At 40.6% G+C, this 25,840-nt stretch overlaps 1 protein-coding gene across 2 annotated transcripts; it reads left to right on the plus strand.

Moving 5' to 3' along the window:
• Window positions 1-2,750: 2,750 nt before the first annotated feature.
• Window positions 2,751-16,333, plus strand: qdpra (quinoid dihydropteridine reductase a). Of its 2 annotated transcripts, XM_090198059.1 has the most exons (8): window positions 2,751-2,908; window positions 3,594-3,735; window positions 4,118-4,210; window positions 4,353-4,449; window positions 4,834-4,974; window positions 11,968-12,076; window positions 14,854-14,937; window positions 16,071-16,333. In XM_090198059.1, exons 2-8 carry the CDS (start codon window positions 3,652-3,654, stop codon window positions 16,171-16,173), a joined length of 711 nt encoding a protein of 236 aa, XP_090054185.1. In that variant the 5' UTR covers window positions 2,751-2,908; window positions 3,594-3,651; the 3' UTR covers window positions 16,174-16,333. The 2 variants fall into 2 exon arrangements, with proteins under 2 accessions (XP_090054185.1, XP_090054184.1); XM_090198058.1 differs by lacking the exon at window positions 2,751-2,908 and having other exon boundaries at window positions 3,376-3,735.
• Window positions 16,334-25,840: the final 9,507 nt, after the last annotated feature.

The raw sequence follows: 25,840 nt of genomic DNA on the forward strand, positions 1-25,840 counted from the left end.
GCTCGGTCAATTTTGCGCCACCCTATGCTACTCCCAATCACAGCCAGTTGTGAAACAGCCTGGATTCAAACCAGGGTGCCTGTATTGACGCCTCTAGCGCTGAGATGCAGTGCCTTAGACCGCTGTGCCACTCGGGAGCCCAAATGCTTAAAAATATCTAAATACAAAGACGAGGGGGGGGGGGGGACTTTGTAATCTGTCAAAAGGAATCATATTTTTTTTAAATGTTGACATAAGCCCCCATTGGGGCCATCACATATTTTGTTGTGGATCTTTGATGCTATTTTGCTTCCACCAGGGCTCTTGTTGGGGACATGTACTAGGACATTTTAGCCAAAAGTGGATCTTCCAGCAAGACAATAACCCAGAGCACATATCAAAATCCACAAATAAATTATTAATTGACCACAAAATCAACATTTAGCAATGGCCATCTTAATCTCCAGAATTGAACCCCATTGAAAACCTGTGGTTTGAATTGAAGAGAGCCGTCCATATGCGCAGACTAAGGATATCAAGGATCTGGAAAGATTCTGTATAGAGGAATGGTCTAAGATCCCAACCAATGTGTTCTCCAATCTCATAAAGCCTTTTAGAAAAAGCATCAATGCTATTATACTCGCAAGGTGAGAAAAAGGTATTGAAAATAGGGGCGACAAAAATTTGAGCAATTGCATAAGTATAAAATAATATAATTTGCACCCCCCAAAAAATAGCATACAACATAGCTCAGTATTTGTATTATTTATTTTACACTGTATTTTTTGCTCATCTTAAGTCAAATACTTTAAAGTACTACTTAAGTAGTTGTTTTGGGTATCTGTACTTTACTTGACTATTTATATTTTTGACAACTTTTACTTTTACTTCACTACATTCCCAAAGACTATGTACTTCTTACTCCCTACATTTTCCCTGACACCCAAAAGTACTAGTTACATTTTGAATGCTAAGCAGGACAGGAAAATGGTCCAATAGACACACTTATCAAGAGAACATCCCTGGTCATCTCTACTGTCTCTGATCTGGCGGACTCACTTAACTTTGTTTGTAAATGATGTCTGAGTGTTGGAGTGTGCCCCTGGATATCTGTAGTTTTTTTTTAAACAAGAAAATGGTGCTGTCTATTTTGCTTAATATAAGGAATTTGAAATACTTTCTACTATTACTTTTGATACTGAAGTATATTTTAGCAATTGAATGTACTTTTGATACTTAAATATTATTAGAATCAAATACTTTTAGACTTTTACTCAAGCAGTATTTTAGTGGGTTACTTTCACTTTTACTTGAGTCATTTTCTATAAAGGTATCTTTACTTTTACTCAAGTATGACAAATGCATACTTTTTCCATCACTGATCAAAGGTGCCTATAATTTGGGACCTGAATGTATATCTTGTACAGTCGCCACTTACCCACAAGTTTATTCCCCTCCTTCACAGTGAATACGTTTTGTGATATTCATTGTGGGGATTTGCACAGGGCTTCTTGTCTGCATTCTCACTGCATATCCACCGTGACGATCTGGCTCACAACATGAAAGGTCAGTTCACCTGTGGGCAATTGGGCTGTTGACCAAACTAGTTTGATGGATTTCTATCTACTAGTAAGTCATTAGTATCAAACTGGTTGGGACTAGTCATGGTATATAGGATGCCAGGATAAATGTCTTATGCCATCCCCGAGGCATTTTTATTGCCTCAACTTGAGATGAAACACTTTGTTTTGCCTTTGTTGATTATGAAATACACATTTTCCCTCAATTAGTGCTAACACTGAATAGATTGTCCATTTACCTAATCAAAGACTTTTGATGACATCTAGGGGTCAAAACGAAGAAGTGGTGGGACATCAAAATATACCATTTTATAATATCGAATTATTGTATACTTCATTCACAGTTTAAACGATTTGACCGAGTAATGCCTGTAGATTACGACACATTAAATGATATGAAAACATTTCCCCTGTATTATTCTGTGATTTGTGTACTTATCAAACAGCAAGATGTTTCTGTCGGATGCAGCAGAATGTAAAGGGATGATCGTGATGTTCAACACACTGCTCCGGGGAGTTGATCATAGTATTTGCTCCTCTAGACTTTAGCTATCAACACTGCTTCCCCTACCATTATATACCCCCCAAACCACACCTAGTGGATTCCCTCCTCACCATCTTATCATTAGCGTGGGTAACAGTCTATTCTTGCTTTAGCCAAGTCCTGTTTCATCACAACTAAAGCACTAACAGACTTCCACCCAGGCTATCATATCATTCATCCAAGTTAAATAACCGTATGTGCTGGTCAATGGGCCTAAACCTGGACACACTGTTATTTTAATGTGTCGTAATCTACAGAAATTACTTGGTCAAAGTGGCGTGATCAAATACAAGTCTATGCGAGCAAACATTTTGAATTTCGCTGTATCATTTTCTTGTGTTTATTTCAAATGTGTATTCATTGGATGTGCAATTAGAAATCTAGCCTGATATGTTTGACTGCGAGTGAAAGCCCAGGGCATGAAAATGATTTGATGACATCTCAATGAGCTGTGTTGCTATGACAGATTCAGACATGCTGTACTCAGGATGACTAGGATGTACTCCCACAGGCCAGGCTGCTGTCATAACATGTGGCTGTCTCACTGCTGCTGTATCCAAATCCTGTACTTTTTATTTTATCTGAATACATGAGTATGCACATAATTTGTGTGAGTGTGTTTATGTGTGTGTGTGTGTGTGTGTGTGTGTGTGTGTGTGTGTGTGTGTGTGTGTGTGTTTGTGTGTTTAACTATCCTTGTGTGTAACAGAAGTCCTCACAAGGATAGTAAAACAACAAACATTCAGACAATTTTGCTGGTCGCCACAAGGGAAAATTATATTTGAGGATACAGACACCTGAAGAGGTATGCTTTTTACATCAAATTAAGCTTAATGATTATGACTCTAGAAAAAGCTGTTTCAGGTGTTTCAAAAATGATAAATTATCCAACACGTTTTGCCATGAGGGGAGAGAAGATTTTTCAATTATATAACTAATTTCATGCAATTCTACTCATTTTGCCATGGGGCAGTGAGAAAAATGCGCAGTTTACAGCTAATTTCCTGCAATTCTACACATTTACCATAATATGATATCTGACTGAGAGTGACTAACAAAATCAATGGGGGCCCAGGTTGGTAATTCGACCATGATTACTACAAGTTTAGATTGCTGGCTGCTAGACTAACTGTTAGCTAACGTTACATGGGCTAATTGAGTGACTGTCAGTGACTGACATAACAAGAGAAAAACTGCTGATACACAACCAAATTGAGAAATTGTGCCTTGTGTATTCTACTATTATAACTCTCAACAGTAAGTTGAGACCTTGACTGAGTTCAAAATGTATGCAGACCGCGGCCTGCTATTTGGCCATCCCTGGTGTAGGCTAACCTATGCACTGATAATGTTATCATAGCTTACGCATTTTTACATAGAACAATATTGAACCTTGGTCTGCCTCTGATGTGCTGAGTGTGTCTGTTTAAATATTGGGGGTGGGTGTATATCTCTCTCCCTTTCTCTCGCTCTCTTTTTCTCTACGGTAGCTGTCGTGTAATGGTAGTGAAATAGTCATCATTGCTTGAAGCGCATAGTAAAGAAAGCATGGCTGCCAGTCGGGTACTCGTATACGGAGGAAGAGGTGCACTGGGTAGCAAAATTGTTCAGCACTTCAAATCTAAAGGATGGGTGAGTGCTATACTTATTTTTTTTATTCATATAGAATACAATTACGAAATGATTGTGAGCCTTTTCTTGCCCCAGTGTCTATTATATTTTCAATAACCACTTGTTGAGTAGGCCTAGCCCTGGATGCTATGGTAAGAAGCAAGGAAAAATAAATTAAACCATTGAAATTGTCATCATCAATTGTCATTATCAAGACGTTTTAACGATGCCAGCCCAGAGCTATCGGAAAACATATAATCAGTTGTTATAATTTACTGAGCCTACTTTTGGATTGCATGTGGAATAAATAGCCGACGTTGAAGGATAGTTCGATATCAACATCCTATTTTCCAAAGATTGCAAATGTTTCATGCGCTGTTGTTCTTTCTTTATTTTCCAAAAGTGGGTAGCCAGCATCGATATCGTTGCCAGTGAGGAGGCAAACGCGAACGTGCTGGTGAAGTTGTCGGAGTCATTTACTGAGCAAGCAGGACAGGTAGGAGGAGCGTGCTTTCACCTGCTCCCTCTGTGATGTTGACAGCTTTTTGAACACTCCGTTGATTTGCAAAACGCTGGATAATTACCGTAAAACACCCAGATTCTAGCCCGTTGTAATAGACTGTTATCTCTTGCTGCAGGTGACAGCAGATGTGGCCCAGTTGCTAGGGGACCAGAAAGTGGATGCCATCTTGTGTGTGGCAGGCGGATGGGCTGGAGGAAATTGCAGCTCCAAAGGTTCAAGAGTGTTTCACTGAGATATTATCAGTTCATTTTGAACATATACTGTGATTTGAATGCCAGGTCTCTTGTGGCTCAGTTGGTACCATGTGGCACTTGCAACTCCAGTGTTGTGTGTTTGATTCCCACGGGGGACCAGTACAAACATAATTTGAAAATGTATGCACTCACTGCTGTAAGTCGCTCTGGATAAGAGCGTCTGCTAAAATGTAAATATCTCCCTTAAACATTTAAACCCCTTTCAAACCAATTTCCCCATAGGCTGAATTATCATCTGACATTCAATAGGGATGTTTGTTCGTTCCATTTAATTACATGGTTCATTCAATGTTGCAATGTTGGTCCTAAAAACATCTTCTGTTATGTATGTTGTTTTTTTAGACCTGTACAAAAACACAGACATGATGTGGAAGCAGAGTGTGTGGACCTCTACCATATCTAGCCATCTGGCTGCTGTGCACCTGAAGCAGGGTGGACTACTGACTCTGGCTGGGGCTAAAGCATCACTGGGTGGTACTAGTGGTAAGACGCCACACCTCTACTCAACTGGTACTCTATTCTACTGGGGTTCTATTCTATTCCACTGGTATTCTATTTGATTCTACTGGCATTCTATATTATTCTTTTTTGCATTTTGGTCATAATTTAAGGTTAGGGTTAGGCATTAGGGTTAGCAGTGTGGTTAAGGTTAAGGTTACGTTTAAAATCAGATTGTATGACTATGTGGCTGTGGCTGTGGCTGTGCCAGCTAGTGACCACTCTGCAGAGCTCCCTCCAGTACATCTCAATAAATGGCACCCTGCTGTTCTTTTCTCCTGTAATGTTGTTCATGCTGACACTGTTGGACTGTGCCTCTGTTCTGACCACCGTCTCATTCCAACTTTTATTTCTAAGGGTGGCTGTCGTCACGATAGCAGCTTACGTCGTCAAACTATTTGTGAAACAAGGAACCCATGAAATACAAAAAAGACTGATATATAGTAGAAACGAAACTATGAGTAACATGTTGAATATGATATTTATTTTAATGAGGAGAGAAATTGTTACTACTATGGTTTATCACACAATGCTCTCCGGTATTTTAAGCCTGACCCTGTATGCATGTGACGTTACCTATAGGACCCAACAACCATGCCATTCCCTGTGTGGTGTGTAACCCATGTGATGGTCCTGAGAACAATATAAATCCTGACACTAGGGCACCTAAAATCCCTGATCAGCAGTCGGTATAAAGCCCCCACTCTCATTGGCTGTTAGGTTGGGGAGGAGAATGAGTCAGCAGAATTTGGGTCTCCAATTGTAGACATGGTTAGAGTGTGTTGTGCTGTTCTCCCATTGAATGTAGATTACTGTAGAAACTAGTGCTACACTAGACACAGGCCAGGAAATTGTAGGGATTTCACTCACAGACTTGGTTTAGATAACTTTTTTTGACAGTGGTATGTCTAATATTTTGGGGGGATGTTTCCTATAGTGTAACTGTCACCTGTGTGGGGGTTTTTCTCCATAAAATATGAATAAGGTTTTGATATTGAAGAAAGTATGTCTATATTTATTTGAATGAAAAGAGGATCTACAGTATTTACCCTGTTTTACAAAGTCGATGCTATAACCCACAAGATTTACAGATTTTCATGATCTCTTAAATTCATGTCAAGTAACGCTCAGAGCTTCCTTGTGGCAGAAGTGTGTGAGTCTTAGAAATACATCTTTAATATGACCATTAACAGGTACTGCAAGTGCGTCGGTTGCCTTATGCCGATTCAATCGATCAAATGTATTTATAAAGCCCTTTTTACATCAGCAGAAATCACAAAGTGCTTATACAGAAACCCAGCATAAAACAGCAAAGAGCAAGCAATGCAGATGTAGAAGCAGTGCATGGCCATAAAGGACAAATTGTTCTTCAAGACATTCAAATGTTCATAGATTACCAGCAGGGTCAAATAGTAATCACAGTGGTTATAGGTCAGCACCTCAGGAGTAAATGTCAGGTGGCTTTTCATAGCCTAGCATTCAGAGGTTGTTACAGCAGGTGCGGTAGAGAGAGAGAGAGGGTCGAAACAGCAGGTCAGGGTTCCATAGACGCAAGCAGAACAGCAGAAACTGGATCAGTAGCTCGACCAGGTGGACTGGGGACAGCGACAGCCAGGAGTCATCAGCCTAGGTAGTCCTGAGGCATGGTCCTAGGGCTCAGGTCTTCCGAGGGGGAGAGAGAGAGCATGAGACAGAGATGGGAGAATTAGAGGGAGCATACTTAAGATTGAACAGGACACCAGATAAGACAGGAGAATTACACCAGATAGGACAGACGGACCCTAGCCCGCCGGCACAAGGGCTATTGCGGCATAGATACTGGAGGCTGAGACGGGGGGGTCTGGGAACACTCTGGCCCTGTCCGGGGATAGGGCCAATCAGGCAGGATATAACCCCACCCACTTTGCCAAAGCACAGCCCTCACACTACCAGAGGGATATCAACTAACCACCAACTTAGTACCCTGAGACAGGGCCGAGTTTAGCCCATGAAGATCTCCCCCACCGCACGAGTCCGAAGGGTCGCAAAACCAGACAGGAAGGTCACGTCAGTCAAGTCGAGTATAGCGAAAAAAGCCTGGCACGACGTGACGCACCCCTCCTAGGGACGGCATGGGGGTGCACAAGCAAGCCTGTGACTCATCCCCTGTAATAGGGTCAGAGGCAGAGAATCCCTGTCGAGAGAGGGGAGCCGGTCAAGCAGAGACAGCGAGGGTGGTTCGTCACTCCAGTGCCTTGCCTTTCACCTTCGCACCCCTGGGCCAGACTACACTCAATCATAGGACCTACTGAAGAGATGAGTCTTCAGTAAAGACTTAAAGGTTGAGACCGGATCTGCATCTCTCACAAGGATCGGCAGACCATTCCATAAAAATGTAGCTTTGTAGGAGAAAGCCCTGTCTCCAGCTGTTTGCTTAGAAATTCTAGGAACAATTAGGAGGCCTGCGTCTTGTGACCGTAGCGTACGTGTAGGTATGTACGGCAGGACCAAATCGGAGAGATAAGTAGGAGCAAGTCCTTGTAATGCCTTGTAGGTCAGCAGTAAAACCTTGATATCAGCCCTAGCCTTAACAAGAAGCCAGAGGCTAGTACTTGAGTAATATGATCAAATGTTTTGGTTCTAGTCAAGATTCTAGCAGCTGTATTTAGCACTAGTGCTTTATCCTGGTAGCTGGAGAGTAGAGCATTGCAGTAGTCTAATCTTGAAGTGACAAAAGCATGGATTCGTTGTTCTGCATATTTTTGGACCAAAAGTTTCAGATGTATTTAATGTTATGGGGGGAAAAAGATGGGGGGAAAAATACTCTTGAAGTATTTATGATCATAATACAAATTGTCTGTATTACTGACAAAAACAAGACATTGGAAGATGGTAGTAGTGCTTAAAGAGGTGTTTAGGGGTTATTTGTGCTTATATCTTTAACTTAATATTTATTAGCTTTAATACTTAAGACCTTACCTTACCTAGCTAATAGTGTGTCTGATCTAAAGACATGCTCAACCAGCTTTACTGAGTTCTCTGGTGAAATACTGTCTTTTGGGTAGTTTGGTATCCAGTGGTGTCTTCGGGACAGCTGGTCTTGCCAATGGTGTCTTAAGGACAGCTGGTCTTGCCAGTGGTGTCTTAGCAACAACTGGTCTTGCAAAGCCAGATGCACACATTGTGGACTTAAAGATTTAGGGTTGATTTGGGGTTAAAGACTGAGGCTTGCTAACCATGTGTGCACCCTATGACCCTAACCCTTGACCTTGGATTTAAAAGTCAGGTTGAACTGTCAAATAACATTGATTTAACTTTTGGGGGATTCAGCACGCTAGTCTGTTAATGCTCTTTGAGGAAATGGATTCTGAAGGCATTTCCAAAAAAACATCTTACGTTAGTTGTTTCCATATGCTACTGTATTTACACAAACATTGATGGGAAATCAAAAGCATGTCTGTGAAACAAGCAGTCATCTCAATACTGCCATGGGCAAAGTTTGGGAACAAAAAGCACCCAGAATATTTGTCCATAGTATATAAACAGGAAGTTATAAACGTGTAGTGAATGTATGTTGAGTTCAAAATATACTGTTTGTAATAACACATACAGTGACAGTCAAAAGTTTGGACACTTACTCATTCCAGGGTATTTAAAAAAATATCAAAACTATGAAATAACACATATGGAATCATGTAGTGACCAAAAAAAAGTGTTAAACAAATCAAAATATATTTTATATTTGAGGTTCTATATTTGAGATTCTTCAAATTCTTCACCCTTTGCCTTGATGACAGCTTTGCACACTCTTGGCATTCTCTCAACTAGCTACATGAAGTAGTCACGTGGAATGGATTTCGATTAACAGTGTGCCTTGTTAAAAGTTCATTTGTGGAATTTCTTTCCTTCTTAATGCGTTTGAGCCAATCAGTTGTGTTATGGCTAGGTATGGGTAGTATACAGAAGATTGCCCTATTTGGTAAAAGACAAAGTCCATATTATGGGAAGAACAGCTCAAATAAGCAAAGAGAAATGACAGTCCATCATTACTTTAAGACACGAAGGTTAGTTAATTACGAACATTTCAAGAACTTTTAAAGTTTCTCCAAGTGCAGTCTCAAAAACCATTAAACACTATGATGAAACTGGTCTCATGAGGACCGTCACAGGAAAGGAAGACCCAGAATTACCTCTGCTGCAGAGGATAAGTTCATTAGGGTTAACTGCACCTCAGATTGCAGCCCAAATAAATGCTTCACAGGGTCCAAGTAACAGACACATCTCAACATCAACTGTTCAGAAGAGACTGCGTGAATTAGGCCTTCATGATCGAATTACTGCAAAGAAACCACTACTAAAGGACACCAATAAGAAGAAGAGATTTGCTTGGGACAAGAAACATGAGCAGTGGACATTAGACCGGTGGAAGTCTGTCCTTTGGTATGATGAGTCCAAATTTGAGATTTTGTGTTCCAACCACCGTGTCTTTGAGACGCAGAGTAGGTGAACGGATGATCTCTGCATGTGTGGTTCCCACCATGAAGCATGGAGGAGGAAGGGTGATGGTGTGGGGGTGCTTTGCTGGTGACACTGTCTATAATTTATTTAGAATTTAAGGCACACTTAACCAGCATGGCTACCACAGCATTCTACAGCGATACGCCATCCCATCTGGTTTGCGCTTAGCGGGACTATCATTTGTTTTTCAACAGGACAATGACCCAACACACCTCCAAGCTGTGTAAGGGCTATTTGAGCAAGAATGAGAGTGATGGAGTGCTGCATCAGAGGATTTGGCCTCCACAATCACCCGAACACAACCCAATTGAGATGGTTTGAGATGAGTTGGACCGTAGAGTGAAGGAAAAGCAGCCACAAATGCTCAGCATATGTGGGAACACCTTCAAGACTGTTGGAAAAGCATTCCAGGTGAAGCTGGTTGAGAGATTGTGAAGAGTGTGCAAAGCTGTCATCAAGTAAAAGGGTCACTACTTTGAATAATCTCAAATATCAAATATATTTTGATTTGTTTAACCCTTTTTTGTTAATGCATGATTTCAGATGTGTTATTTTATAGTTTTGATGTCTTCACTATTATTCTACAATGTAGAAAATAGTAAAAATTAAGAAAAACCCTTGAATGAGTAGGTGTGTCCAAACATTTGACTGGTACTGTATATCAAATCAAATTGTATTTGTCACATTTGCCAAATACAACAGGTGTGGTGGACCTTACAGTGAAATGCTTACTTACTAGCCCTTAACCAACAATGCAGTTTTAAGAAAAATACGTGAAAAGTAAAAAGATACTTAGCTAACATACTTAAATACTTAAATAACAGTAGCGAGGCCATATACAGGCAGTTCAGAGTCAATGTGCAGGGGCACAGGTTAGTCGAGGTAATTGAGGTAATATTGAGGTACATGTAGGTAGAGTTAAAGTGACAATGCATAGATAATAAACAGAGTAGCAGCAGCATAAAAGAGGGGGGGGGCGGGATAATGCGGGACAATGCAAATAGTCTGGGTAGCCATTTGTTTTGCTGTTCAGTCTTATGGATTTGGCACTCCGGTACCGGAGTCTTTGACCATTTTTAGGGCCTTGACAGTGATGCAACCAGTGCTCTATGCTCTCTATGGTGCTGCTATTGAACTTTTTGAGGATCTGAGGACCCATGCCAAATCTATTCAGTCTCTTGAGGGGGAATAGGCTTTGTCGTGCCTTCTTGACAACTGTCTTGCTGTGTTTGGACCATAAATGTTGTTGGTGATGTGGACACCAAGGAACTTGATGCTCTCAACCTTTTAATTATATATTTTTTTTACCTTTATTTAACTAGGCAAGTCAGTTAAGAACAAACTCTTATTTTCAATGACAGCCTAGAAACAGTGGGTTAACTGCCTGTTCAGGGGCAGAATTACAGATTTGTACCTTGTCAGCTCGGGGATTTGAACTTGCAACCTTTCGGTTACTAGTTCAACACTCTAACCACTAGGCTACCCTGCCGCCCCGCTACCCTTCACTACAGCCCTGTCGATGAGAATGGAGGTGTGCTCGGTCCTCCTTTTCCTGTTGTCCACAATCATCACCTTTGTCTTGATCACGTTGAGGGAGAGGTTGTTATCCTGGCACCCTATTGGCTGTCTCATCGTAGTCGGTGATCCGGCCTACCACTGTTGTGTTGTTGGAAAACTTAATGATGGTGTTGGAGTCATGCCTGGCCATGCAGTCATGAGTGAACATGGAGTACAGGAGGGGACTGAGCATGCACCCCTGAGGGGCCCTCGTGTTGAGGATCAGCGTGGCAGATGTGTTGTTAACTACCCTTACCACCTGCGGGCGGTTCGTCAGGAAGTCCAGGATCCAGTTGCAGAGGGAGGTGTTTAGTTCCAGGGTCCTTAGCTTAGTGATGAGCTTTGAGGGCACTATGGTGTTGAATGCTGAGCTGTAGCATTGAATAGCATTCTCACATAGGGGTTCCTTTTGGCCAGGTGGTAAAGGGCAGTATGGAGTGCAATAGAGATTGCATCATCTGTGTATCTGTTGGGACGGTATGCAAATTGATTTGGGTCTAGGGTTGCTTGCATGATGGTGTTGATGTGAGCCATGACCAGCCTTTCAAAGCAGTAGTAGTCATTTAGGCAGGTTACCTTAGTGTTCTTGGGCACACGGACTCTGCTTGAAACATGTTGCTATTACAGACTCAGTCAGGGACAGGTTCAGTGTTGATTGTCTCGAAGCGAGCAAAGAAGTTATTTAGCTCGTCTGGTAGGCTCGTGTCATTGGGCAGCTCGTGGCTGTGCTTCCCTTTGTAGTCTGTAATAGTTTGCAAGCCCTACCACATCCGACAATCATTGGATTACTTTGTAACTCTAGTATTGTGTATATGTCCCTTGTTATTATGGTAAGATTTATTGGTGTTTATCTGATTTTATCCAAACATCTCTCCTATTTCACTGTCCCTCTTTCCATCCCTCCGTCTTTCTCTCTCTCCTCAGGCATGGTGGGCTATGGCATGGCCAAGTCAGCAGTCCACCAGCTCTGTCAGAGTTTAGCAGGAGAAGACAGTGGGATGCCCCCTGGAGCTGTGGCAGTTGCCATACTACCGTGAGTAGCCTAGCAGTTAAGAGCGTTGGGCCAGTAACTGACAGGTCTCTGGTTCAAATCCCTCAGCCAACTAGTTGAAAAATCTGTTGATGTACCCTTGAGCAAGGCACTTAACCGTAATTGCTCTGCCTAAAGAGTGTCTGCTAAATGATTAAATTGTGAGGTATCTTGTTGTTTTTATTACAGTTACTCAATTACTTATTAGGAATAGGAGAAACCTGCCTAAGATACCGTTTGTTATTATTACAGCTTATAACTTGCCAAAGATACCATTTGTTATTTTTACAGTTTATTACTTACTAATTATGAATAGGAATAGGAAAAACCTGCACTCATTGGAAATAGTTGTTAGGAATTTAATTTATTTGCAACAGTGGAGGTCAAAGGTTACATTACAAATAAATTACATGTATTCACCTCATGAGCAGCTATCTGTATATATAGTTTCATTGATTAACAAATGGATGTAAAGCACATATTTTGCACTGTCAGCATGAGAAGCCTGTATCTGAGTTTTGTAGTCAATATTCTCAGTTATCTTTTATGGTATATTCCAATTGCATAAGGTTGGACTGTGACCACCTGCCAGGCTACTATTAGCTGTCACATAGCTGTCACATATGGTTAGCATTACCCCCATGACTTGCAATTCTTCTGCACTCCCAATACGAATAGGAGGGTTGCTTTATTCACTGGACCTGTGCACAAAAGACTGTAGACTGCATCTGTGCACATTCAAAAGACTGTAGACTGCATCTGTGCTCATTCAAAAAACTGTAGGCTGCATCTGTGCTCATTCAAAAGACTGTAGGCTGCATCTGTGCTCATTCAAAAGACTGTAGGCTGCATCTGTGCACATTCAAACATACAGTGCCTTGCGAAAGTATTCGGCCCCCTTGAACTTTGCGACCTTTTGCCACATTTCAGGCTTCAAACATAAAGATATAAAACTGTATTTTTTTGTGAAGAATCAACAACAAGTGGGACACAATCATGAAGTGGAACGACATTTATTGGATATTTCAAACTTTTTTAACAAATCAAAAACTGAAAAATTGGGCGTGCAAAATTATTCAGCCCCCTTAAGTTAATACTTTGTAGCGCCACCTTTTGCTGCGATTACAGCTGTAAGTCGCTTGGGGTATGTCTCTATCAGTTTTGCACATCGAGAGACTGAAATTTCTTCCCATTCCTCCTTGCAAAACAGCTCGAGCTCAGTGAGGTTGGATGGAGAGCATTTGTGAACAGCAGTTTTCAGTTCTTTCCACAGATTCTCGATTGGATTCAGGTCTGGACTTTGACTTGGCCATTCTAACACCTGGATATGTTTATTTTTGAACAATTCCATTGTAGATTTTGCTTTATGTTTTGGATCATTGTCTTGTTGGAAGACAAATCTCCGTCCCAGTCTCAGGTCTTTTGCAGACTCCATCAGGTTTTCTTCCAGAATGGTCCTGTATTTGGCTCCATCCATCTTCCCATCAATTTTAACCATCTTCCCTGTCCCTGCTGAAGAAAAGCAGGCCCAAACCATGATGCTGCCACCACCATGTTTGACAGTGGGGATGGTGTGTTCAGGGTGATGAGCTGTGTTGCTTTTATGCCAAACATAACGTTTTGCATTGTTGCCAAAAAGTTCAATTTTGGTTTCATCTGACCAGAGCACCTTCTTCCACATGTTTGGTGTGTCTCCCAGGTGGCTTGTGGCAAACTTTAAACAACACTTTTTATAGATATCTTTAAGAAATGGCTTTCTTCTTGCCACTCTTCCATAAAGGCCAGATTTGTGCAATACACGACTGATTGTTGTCCTATGGACAGAGTCTCCCACCTCAGCTGTAGATCTCTGCAGTTCATCCAGAGTGATCATGGGCATCTCTGATCAGTCTTCTCCTTGTATGAGCTGAAAGTTTAGAGGGACGGCCAGGTCTTGGTAGATTTGCAGTGGTCTGATACTCCTTCCATTTCAATATTATCGCGTGCACAGTGCTCCTTGGGATGTTTAAAGCTTGGGAAATCTTTTTGTATCCAAATCCGGCTTTAAACTTCTTCACAACAGTATCTCGGACCTGCCTGGTGTGTTCCTTGTTCTTCATGATGCTCTCTGCGCTTTTAACGGACCTCTGAGACTATCACAGTGCAGGTGCATTTATACGGAGACTTGATTACACACAGGTGGATTGTATTTATCATCATTAGTCATTTAGGTCAACATTGGATCATTCAGAGATCCTCACTGAACTTCTGGAGAGAGTTTGCTGCACTGAAAGTAAAGGGGCTGAATAATTTTGCACACCCAATTGTTCAGTTTTTGATTTGTTAAAAAAGTTTGAAATATCCAATAAATGTCGTTCCACTTCATGATTGTGTCCCACTTGTTCTTGATTCTTCACAAAAAAATACAGTTTTATATCTTTATGTTTGAAGCCTGAAATGTGGCAAAAGGTCGCAAAGTTCAAGGGGGCCGAATACTTTCGCAAGGCACTGTACAACTAATACAACTGAAATGTAAAATCATATTTCAATAAATGCAAGTATTTATGTATCAATTATCATGCTCATCTCAAAATATAACAGTGAAAGGCCTTCATCAGAGGTTGTCGGATGCTTGCTGGTGGTAAATATCATCTTTACACTTTAGCTTTACTGTTGTTTTTTTGTCTGTTGACAAGGGGTTTACATGGGCCTGTTACAATCAGTCCAGGACCAGAGCTTCAGGCCTCAGGTAGCCAGTTCCTACCACCACCAGAATATTGTCATGTGACTTGATTACACAGGGTAACCTTGGATACTCCAATGAACAGGAAGTTCATGCCTGATGCAGACTTTGGTTCCTGGACACCACTGGAGTACATTGCAGAGTGAGTGTGATATCGTGGATGATGGGTTGTTTTCATTACTGTATGTTTTTACTGATCATTTAGTTAATCTTGATATTTAAAATTATTTGTATATTTATGCTGTAAGACCGTCATTAAATTATTCTAAAGGTTTAGAACATACAGATTTAACTCTTTCTTCAACGTATGACCATAATTGTAGACAATCTTTTTTGTACACCAGTATTTCACCAGAAGATGGCAATGCTGTCTCTTAGCCTGGGAAAATGGCCTTCTCAATTGTATTGCAGTATTATTTGTTAAAGTCTTGCCAAAAGATATTTAGAGCCAAATGTCTGGTTTGAATAATGCTGTAATGTGATCAAAAGGTTAATTTGATGGACATATCAATCAACTAATAATAATCTTACATTTCTTCAATACTCTTGACTGGATATAGTCTTGGATTTACCCAAATTTGCTGTAAATGCAATGTTAACTATGTACTGTAACTAACACACTAATGGAGCCCCTAAACTAGTGTATGGAGCCCCTAAAGTTTGTGTTCATCTTTTCATTTCAGTTTAGACACAGAGCACATAGTCTCCAGTCTCTCCTCTGTACACAGTAGAGATTAGATGGGATTTGATCCAGTTTTATAATCCCAGAAGGGTTGGACAACATTAACCCTGCAGATTACCAGTAGAAACAGATGAGGGTCTGGGAGTATAAGTAGAAGCAATGGGAGGGGAATTTAAATGAGCACTTTGATTCAGTTCATCAGCTTATCAAATGTCCGTTTGGTGGACTGGTGTAGAATGTTGACTTTGAATTGTGAATATCAATCTCATGATATAGTTGCTGTTGAAATAGGTCATTGGCTAACAACATAACTAAGAGGCACAGAGGTATAAAATACATAAAAGCCATCAATATTGTGGCCTTTTTTTGTCTTCTTGAAATTTCTTCTAGACTTTGACATATAGAAAACAACTTAATCTCACCCAGTGCTTAATTAAAACGTGGACTCTCTTATATCATATACTATAAGACAACCATGTTTCACTTGTACTCACTTACAAGTAGTAACTGCTAGCACCCATAGTCTAGCCATTTCATAGTCTCATTCTCTTACTTTTCTTATTTTCTCATAGTCTTATTTTTCGTTCTTCTAGAACTTTCTTCAGTTGGGCCACCGGTGCGGATCGTCCAGCATCGGGAAGTCTGATGCAGCTCACCACCACCGGAGGCAAGACACAGGCCCTACCCACACAATAAGGCACATTTCCTACCCACACAATAAGGCACATTTCCTACCCACACAATAAGACACAGGCCCTACCCACACAATAAGACACAGGCCCTACCCACACAATAAGACACAGGCCCTACCCACACAATAAGACACAGGCCCTACCCACACAATAAGACACAGGCCCTACCCACACAATAATCAATCAATCAAATTTATTTTATATAGCCCTTCGTACATCAGCTGATATCTCAAAGTGCTGTACAGAAACCCAGCCTAAAACCCCAAACAGCAAGCAATGCAGGTGAAGAAGCATAAGACATAGAACCTACCCACACTATAAGACATAGGCCCTGCACCCCTAATCAGACACAGGCCCCAACCACACAATAAGACACAGGCCCTACCCACAAAATAGGAGACTGACCAGACTGACCAGGTGAATATAGGTAAAAGCTATGATCCCTTATTGATGCCACTTGTTAAATCCACTTCAATCAGTGTAGATGAGGGGGAGGAGACAAGTTAAAGAAGGATTTTTAAGCCTTGAGACAATTGAGACATGGATTGTGTGTGTGTACCGTTCAGAGGGTGAATGGGCAATAACAAGTATTTAAGTGCTTTTGAACGGGGTATGGTAGTAGGTGCCAGGCGCACCGGTTTGTGTCAGGAACTGCAACACTTAACAGTTTCCCTTGTGTATCAAAAACGGTCCACCACCCAAAGGACATCCAGCCAACTTGACACAACTGTGGGAAGCATTGGAGTCAACATGGGCCAGCACGCTTTCGACACCTTGTAGAGTCCATGCATCAACGAATTGAGGCTATTTTGTACAGTCAGTGTATGTGACCTTATAGAAATGTAAGCAAGGTTTGAAATTATTATGTTTTAGTCAAATATTATATCTGTTTGGACTTCTTGTGGTGGATTTACCGTCGATAAATGGCTGAATATAGTTGATTATCCCTGGTATAGAGAGATGGAGAGGAGGGAGGGGAAGGAAGGAGAGCGGGGACGGTAAGACAAATATGCCCACAATACCATCTAGTGGTAGAATGAATCAGTTGCAGAGGAAACATGAACCTCAAGTACATTTACTTATTTTGAATTATTTTGATCCAGTTTGAGATTGATGAAAATGAGTAAGCCGCTGTCTTAATGTCAAACGTACAATACATTTCAGTGGAGTTGCGATACTCTGTGTCTTGTGCCGAGTGTACCCAATATGCGTGTGAATGATTGGTTGAAGATGTACTGTCTAAGTACTATTATCAATATCTCATAACATTTAAAAAACAAATTGTGCTGTTTGATGTGGTTTTACCTCCTCTGTCTCAATGTGAATAAAAATCCACATTAATCACAATCTGATTTCATAATTTGTGAGAAACAATCAAAACACTACAGCATCACTCGGGCTCCTGAGTGGCGCAGTGGTCTAAGGCACTGAATCTCAGTGCTAGAAGCATCACTACAGACAACTGGCCGTGATTGGGAGTCCCATATAGCAGCGCACAATTGGGTTAGAGTTTGGCCGGTGTAGGCCGTCATTGTAAATAAGAATTTGTTCTTAACTAACTGACCTGCCTAGTAATAAAAATAACCTTGAATTGAATACAGATCTGCTAAAAACTATTATAGAGAATAAACACATTTTGGGGATCAGGGATTTGTAGCAGTTCTACCACCACCACTAAAATCCAGATCCCTGCCCACCTTCCCCTCATCCACAATAATATTATATTTCATTGAACTTCACTGGTCATAATTAGATGTATTCGCCTACGATTAAAGACATTCTATTTTGAATGGGGTTGGAGACCAGTTGCAATATTTACCTGCCTTGACTTGATCTAGCTCACTCATGGTCATTTCTAGTGACATACTGTAGCCTTCCCCACCAGGTGGTGCTCCTAGATAACAACTCAATTCACCAGTCAAATGTGACCGACCACCTCGATTCGGTCTTGTGTAGCAACATTTGATATGTGTTTTTTAAAGTATAGACTCAGAGCTACAAAATGGAAAATCATACACTGCAGTTGAGGAACAATGTGAAAGTAATTCTGTTTTGAAATGGATAAACTTCTACCCCCACTTTTGAGAATTTTACTCTTGAATGATTTTGTACACCTACTGGAGAGCTCTTCTTTATCTACACCTATTCAGCATCGATCACACCCTCTTAAGCCCTCCTACCCGTTTCTTTAAGGAATCACATGTAAGGCCATGTACTGAACAGGTGTAAGGTAGTGTAATAAACAACCAAAGATTTCAAGACTAAACGTGGTGAAAGTAGTAGCCTACAATAAGGAAAAACTCCAGGTAAAAATACACTTTATCTAGTCCTTGGCCTATATCCTAATCTGACTTTGGTGCAGGTCATGTTGTTCTTCACATTACCGCATCTGGTAAACACAGACTATATATATTAAAATCAAGTTTATTTGCCCCATGCACAGGATACAGAAGGTGTAAACGGTTCAGCGAAATGCTTACTTGCATATTTGCATAGTAGCAATATAAAAAATAGAAATAGTCCAGGTAAAAAAATATTTTATAAATATTTTATAATTATTAGATGATGCTTACCCAGAGACACACTTGATTGGTCACACTTGATTGGTCTCAATTGATTGGTCATGTGAAGGAAATGCTATAACCACCCTCCATCCACACCTAGCTATTGTCTAGACATGTACACATGTTCATGAAATACAACAGATGGCCGTAATCACCCCCAGACACACCTGGCTAACTTGATGGGTCATGTAATCATCTGGCGAAGTGTAGTCTTTTGTTTAGACATGTAACTAGCTAGCTAGCTAAACAATGAACCATAATCCCAACCCATACTACTAGTAATACAAACAGATTGTTATAGCTAGCCACCAGGCATGAAATGCTGTAGTATGAATGTGCAGGTAGATAAAGCTAACCAACTAGGTTCAATGTTAGCTAGCTAGCTAACATTAGGCTATAACTAGCAATGCAAATGGCTTCCTGAGATACGAATAATATTACTACACAGATCATGCATGTAACGTTAGCTAACATGCCAGCAAGCTAACTTTTGTTTGCTAGCTAACAGTACACTTTAACTTTAAATTAAAATTAGAAATGTATAATATCTGAAAATGTAGCTAGACTCTTACCCGTATACATGGATGAACATTTGTTTGCAGCTAGATACATCTTGTTTGGCCCGTGTTGTGTCAAGTCACTCTGGTTCACACTGACCGTGTGCACAAAGTAGGTCATGACAAGTTTTTCCCACTGATCTTTGTTGATAGCACCTGCTAAATTAAGGGCAGCAATGTTGTTGGGAGCAGTAGCAACACTTTTGCAGTTCTCCATGGCAAATGTTATATATTTAAAAAAAGCCACAGTAGCAAGGACTATCTACACATATTGAACAGCTCACGTTATAGACAGAATCCTGCTACATGGCAGACCAATCTGAACTTATCTCTGGCATGTCCAGCCCATTCATTATCTCAGCCAATCCATGGCTAAACTAACAAGGCTCGTAATTTAACAATTTATTCGTATTTACAGATGGCATACAAGTTTGTTAATAAGGCACATGAAAAGGGCCTCCCGAGTGGTGCAGTGATCTAAGGCACTGCATCGCAGTGCTAGCTGTGCAACTAGAGATCCTTGTTTGAGTCCAGACTCTGTTGCAGGATGTCTTTGTCCCATCGTGCTCTATCGACTCCTGTGGCAGTCCGGGCGCATGCACGCTGACACGGTCGCCTCCAACACATTGGTGCGACTGGCTTTCGGGTTAAGTGGGCATTGTGTTAAGAGGCAGTGCGGCTTGGCTGGGTCGTGCTTCGGAGGACGCACGGCTCTTGACCTTTGCCTTTCCTGAGTCCGTACGGGGGTTGCAGCGATGGGACAAGACTGTAACTACCAATTGGATACCATGAAATGGGGGAGAAAAAGGGATAATAAAAATAAGAAAAAAAAGGCGCATGATAGTTAATATGTTCAAGAAGGTAATTCTGCCCCAAAAATGCATTTTTATGAAATGCATTTGCCTCTCCTGTGAAGTAGTTACGTGCGACACCAGCTTTCTGAAACAGGTCACAAATGATCCAATATGATTCAAGGGAATATGTGTTGGTTACAAAACACATATTTTGTGTTAACACTTACAATAGATGAGTGGATTTGGAAAAGTCAACGCACAGTAAAATCTGGACATTGCTTGATTGATTGATTTTATTTGCCAGTTAAATAAGTACATACATTTTAAAAAGGTGACAGGGAAAACACAATAAAGTCAGAATCTTATTTTCATTGTGCCATATTCAAATGTCTTGGTTTCACTGTATATGATAAGCCCAGGTTGCTGCAAAAAATGACTGAACAGCGAATATCCTTCCTAAGAACAATTGTAGCAACATGACACAATACAGCGGGAGATCCCGATACGCCTACCACATATTACACAGAACAATAGCATCAGTAGCATTATGACAAGATAGTCCTTGTTGCTCTTATTGTCAAGTAGCTATCACAGTGAGGTATCTTTAATCAAGTGAAATATCTTCTGTGATAAACAATGGCTGTATGTATTCCCACGGGCAATCACTCTGTAGCACTACAACATCAAGAGCTAATGTACAGTATGCAGCCGGGACGTGTTGAATGTGCCTGGGGCCCTCACACGTCTAGATGAATTGCCCTCCGCCACCCTATATCAGCAGGACTGAACACCACCTCCTTGTTCTCTTCTATTCATTGCAGGCATTGTGATTTATTATAGTGTGTCATCAACAGGGCCCAAGCCTTATAATCATTGCTCCTGCAGCTCACTGTGAGAAATAGCAGAGTTTAAACCCACGGCGTAATAATTGTCCTAGGGTGAATTTGTATTCACACTTAGCCGCTAAGCCAATAGGATGATGTATAGAATGATATATGGGATGATATTTAGGATTATGTATAGGATGATATATAGGATTATATAGGATGATTATTATATAGGCCTACCTTCAAACTCTGTGCCTCTTTGCTTGACATCATAGGAAAATCAAAAGAAATCAGCCAAGACCTCAGAAAAAAAACTGTAGACCTCCACAAGTCTGGTTCATCCTTGTGAGCAATTTCCAAATGCCTGAAGGTACCACGTTCATCTGTACAAACAATAGTACGCAAGTATAAACACCATGGGACCACGCAGCCGTCATACCGCTCAGGAAGGAGACGTGTTCTGTCCCCTAGAGGTGAACATACTTTGGTGCGAAAAGTTCAAATTAATCAGAGAACAACAGCAAAGGACCTTGTGAATATGCTGGATGAAACAGGTACAAAAGTATCTATATCCACAGTAAAACGAGTCCTATATCGACATAACCTGAAAGGCCGCTCAGCAAGGATGAAGCCACTGCTCCAAAACAGCCATAAAAAAGCCAGACTGCGATTTGCAACTGCACATGGGGAGAAAGATCGTACTTTTTGGAGAAATGTTCTTTGGTCTGATGAAACAAAAATACAACTGTTTGTCCATAATGACCATCGTTATGTTTGGAGAAAAAAGGGGGAGGCTTGCAAGCCGAAGAACATCATCCCAACTGTGAAGCACGGGGTGGTAGCATCATGTTATGGGGGTGCTTTGCTGCAGGAGAGACTGGTGCACTTCACAAAATAGATGGCATCATGGGTAGGAAAATTATGTGGATATAAGCAACATCTCAAGACATCAGTCAGGAAGTTAAAGCTTGGTCGCAAATGGGTCTTCCAAATGGACAATGACCTCAAGCATACTTCCAAAGTTGTGGCAAAATGGCTTATGGACAACAAAGTCAAGGTATTGAAGTGGACATCACAAAGCCCAGAACTCAATCCCATAGAAAATGTGTGGGCAGAACTGAAAAAGCGTCTGCGAGCAAGGAGCCCTACAAACCTGACTCAGTTACACCAGAATGGGCCAAAATTCACCCACCTTATTGTGGGAAGCTTGTGGAAGGCTACCCGAAATGTTTGACCCGAGTTAAACAATTTAAAGGCAATGCTACCAAATACTAATTGAGTGTATGTAAACTTCTGACCCACTGGGAATGTGATGAAATAAATAAAAACTGAAATAAATCATTCTCTCTACTATTATTCTGACATTTCACATTCTTAAAAAAAGTGGTGATCCTAACTGACCTAAAACAGGGAATTTTTACTTGGATTAAATGTCAGAAATTTGTATAAAACTGAGTTTAAATGTATTTGGCTAAGGTATATGTAAACCTCTGACTTCAACTGTATGATGCTAAATAGGATGATGTATTGGATGATGTATAGAATTATATATAGGATGATGTATATGATTATATATAGGATGATGGATTTTTCAGAGGATGATATATAGGATGCTGTATGGGACGATGTATAGGACGGTATATAGGATGACAGGACAAGAGTAATATACATGGGTTATTGTTTGTTTCATTTATTTAGAGTGGAAGGGCTATAAAAGTGGTTAAAATGGTTGACATTTATGTTATCCCTTTTGCCATTGCGGGATTGGGAAATTTGCATTTGCCATGATTAAATGCCTGGGTGATTTGTTAATTTTGTTTAGTGAGACCTTATCCTCGATCTCCAGCTTCCATTCAGTTTAGTGAGACATTAACATATATCTCCAGCTTTTATTCAGTTTAGTGATACAATAACCTCGATTCCCAGCTTCCATTCTGTTTAGTGAGACAATAACCTCGATCTTCAACTTCCGTTCTGTTTTGTGAGACTTTAATCTCAATCTCCAGCTTCCTCACGAAACAAGACTTGCTTGCAAGACTAAAGTGGACTGAAGGAAACTAGTTGTGTGACCACTCAGTTTTAAAACTTAGTATTGTGAATCAATGATTATAACCATTTAGCTGATATCATATTGGACACATTATTGCAGTTTTGACCATCTTACTGTTTCATGGTCTCTCTACAAGATAGACATGGAGAATTAACCAAGATACACCGTTTAGTGACACCAACCATAGAATAGAACAGAACAGAAAATTCCCCTTGGGTTTCCCCCTGCAGTTGAGCCAAGTATTCTCCATAGCCCCAAGTATTCTGCATAGCACTAAGTATCCTGTATAGCCCCATCTGAGGCCCCTCCACCAGCACAGGCCTGAAACAAACCCCCTGGAGATGAATATCCTGATTAAACGGACCCCCTCCTACCCATAGACCCATTTTCCCACCCCCCTTTGAATGTTGGTGTTATTGGGGGGTGGGTAGGGGGTTAGAGAGGGAAGGTTATGTCTGAGATGGCAGGGTGCCATGTGGAAGCCATTGAGACCTGAAAGAGAGTGCGGTGGGGTGGGCATAACGTGAGGACAGATGGTAGTGGTTAGCCCCCTTAGCCTGCCTGCTACAGGGTTATACGGCTTGCATGTGAGTAGACCCCAGCACTACCTCTGAGAACCTAGAACCTAAGCACACATGTTGTGTTTGAGAGAGGAGGAGGTGGGGGGGATTTGGGTGGACAAGATCTTGAGTGAAATAACCAGAATGAAGACTATAAATGTTTAACCTGTTTAATATTTGTGTATGGAAAAATCACTCACAACAATTATCCTCCTTTCTCCTATAGGAATATTTGTAATATTGATAATATAATCATATAATAACTGAAGCTGTAACATATTGAGTATTACTATATCCTTACGCTTGCCAAAGCAATTATGAACAGTCACTCACTCCTGAATCAGATTGCCCCAGTATTCTATGACGTTTTAGAGTGAGTCCTCACAAATATGAGATGCCTTCAGTGTTTCTATCCCCATAGCCCAACACTAGATCGTGATATCTCCTATCTGGACTGTTTAAGATAAGGCAACATAATTTGAATTTGCATGATAAGTATTTTGCTGTAATTAAATGGATCTTGTGTCATTAAATCATTGCACAGGATGATAATTGCTAGACTTTATTTTCTCGAATACCTTGAATACTTCCTCCTGTTCCTTAAAATACAAGCCAGGGCATTAGCATCATACGTTCCCCTATACAGAGGTTTCTGCAGAGCTTAATCAAACTCATGATTTTGCTCATATTCGGTTGTCTTCCATTTGGTTTGCTGTGATATGTTTGCAAGGAGAATACTGTCTCCAAACAAATTGTGGCAATGTTGTACCATAAACAATACACTGAAATACACACCGCTGATACCCAAGGCAATGCTTTGATGTATGAGTCCCTCTTGTGTGCACACACAGCCTATCACATAAAGCACATGAAGGGAATGACATAACAGCTAACAACACCATCCCAATGGTATTATTGTTACTTTATTGGTGTGGCTTCTTGTCGTGATGGCTTATTTATTAAAGACTAACATATTAGCTATTTTATTAATAGATTGTGCATGGCTTAGGGTTGAAAGCATTTATCATGTTGTTACATAGATGCCACACATCATATTAGCAGATGTTGTCATATTTAGGTTGAATGTAAGATCACAGGCTTTTATTACAATCCCAGAGCAAGTTACCATGCTGTAGGTAGTGTAGAATTATGACTCAATTCTATGGAAAAGCCTTAAAAGTAGGATTGACATGTAAGTGAGTGTTAATCCTCTTAATGCTTTGGTCCAAGTTGATTTATTTATTTGATCAACTTTATTGGTCAGGAACCATGCATAATTAAAACATACAGAGGAAATGTAATGCATTGTACCACAAGATATAGCTAGAAAGATACTTTTCTAATAAAATATGTTTCTTTAAGCACTGAATCACACCCTCATATTGAAGTTTTCCTAAATTAAATTAGGAAAACTGTAGTCAGTTCTCCAAGTTCTACTACTGCAGTTTTTGGGAGGTTCCACACGACTCTAGACGCAGTTAGGACAATTAAGGATATTAGTTCTCCGCTCCCCTCTTGGCCCAGCTAAATGTGGAGGGCACTTGGCTCAAGTAACAGGGCCACTTGGAGAGAATATGCCTGAGGCAGTAAACTAATTCTTACTTACACCCCTGGCAAAAAAAAGATCACCAAAACCTCTCCTTGAACCCCGAACAGTGACACATCCCATCACCGGAGAGGTGAAGAGGATGCAGAAATGAAAGACAATAGGAGTTCTTATTAATATGGTGATGGTGAGGGGAGGTGAGGTGGGGGAGGGCCTTCATAACAGGCTCACTTTCACCTGACAGTCCAGCAGTCTGCAATTAATTAGATTCCGTTTTTTAGAGCCATATTTACAAAGGTAAATGTAGCCTACTGTCATCAGAGAAAAATTCATAGGGAATAAATAAAACATTCTTTCTACTTGTTACATTTTATTTCTACTGGGAAAAACTCTGTACAAGTGGAAACACTCAGTAATTCAGGCCTCTTTGATTTGAAGTCATCCACGTCATGTATAATGGCATGTTAATATGCTTTGAATAGGGAAACACATCTGATGAGGGGTCCTGGGTGTCTTCCTTCAGAATCCTGTTTGACCATAACACAATGTACACAGCACTACAACAACCATTCAACCATTGTACAACCATTATACAACACACAACCATGTTAATGTAGTAGTATCAAATGTGGTCCTAAAATGACACATACCAATAAACCATGGAGCAATAATTATTTTATTTTCAAGTCTTTACAACCATAATGGGAATCCGATGTTGCCATTTTGTTTTCAGAGCTTGAACTCTGCAACAGCATCCCAAATGGAACCCTATT

Source organism: Oncorhynchus mykiss, chromosome 14 (genome assembly GCF_057628025.1).
Source record: "Oncorhynchus mykiss isolate SJ-2025 chromosome 14, ASM5762802v1, whole genome shotgun sequence".
Taxonomy (NCBI): domain Eukaryota; kingdom Metazoa; phylum Chordata; class Actinopteri; order Salmoniformes; family Salmonidae; genus Oncorhynchus; species Oncorhynchus mykiss.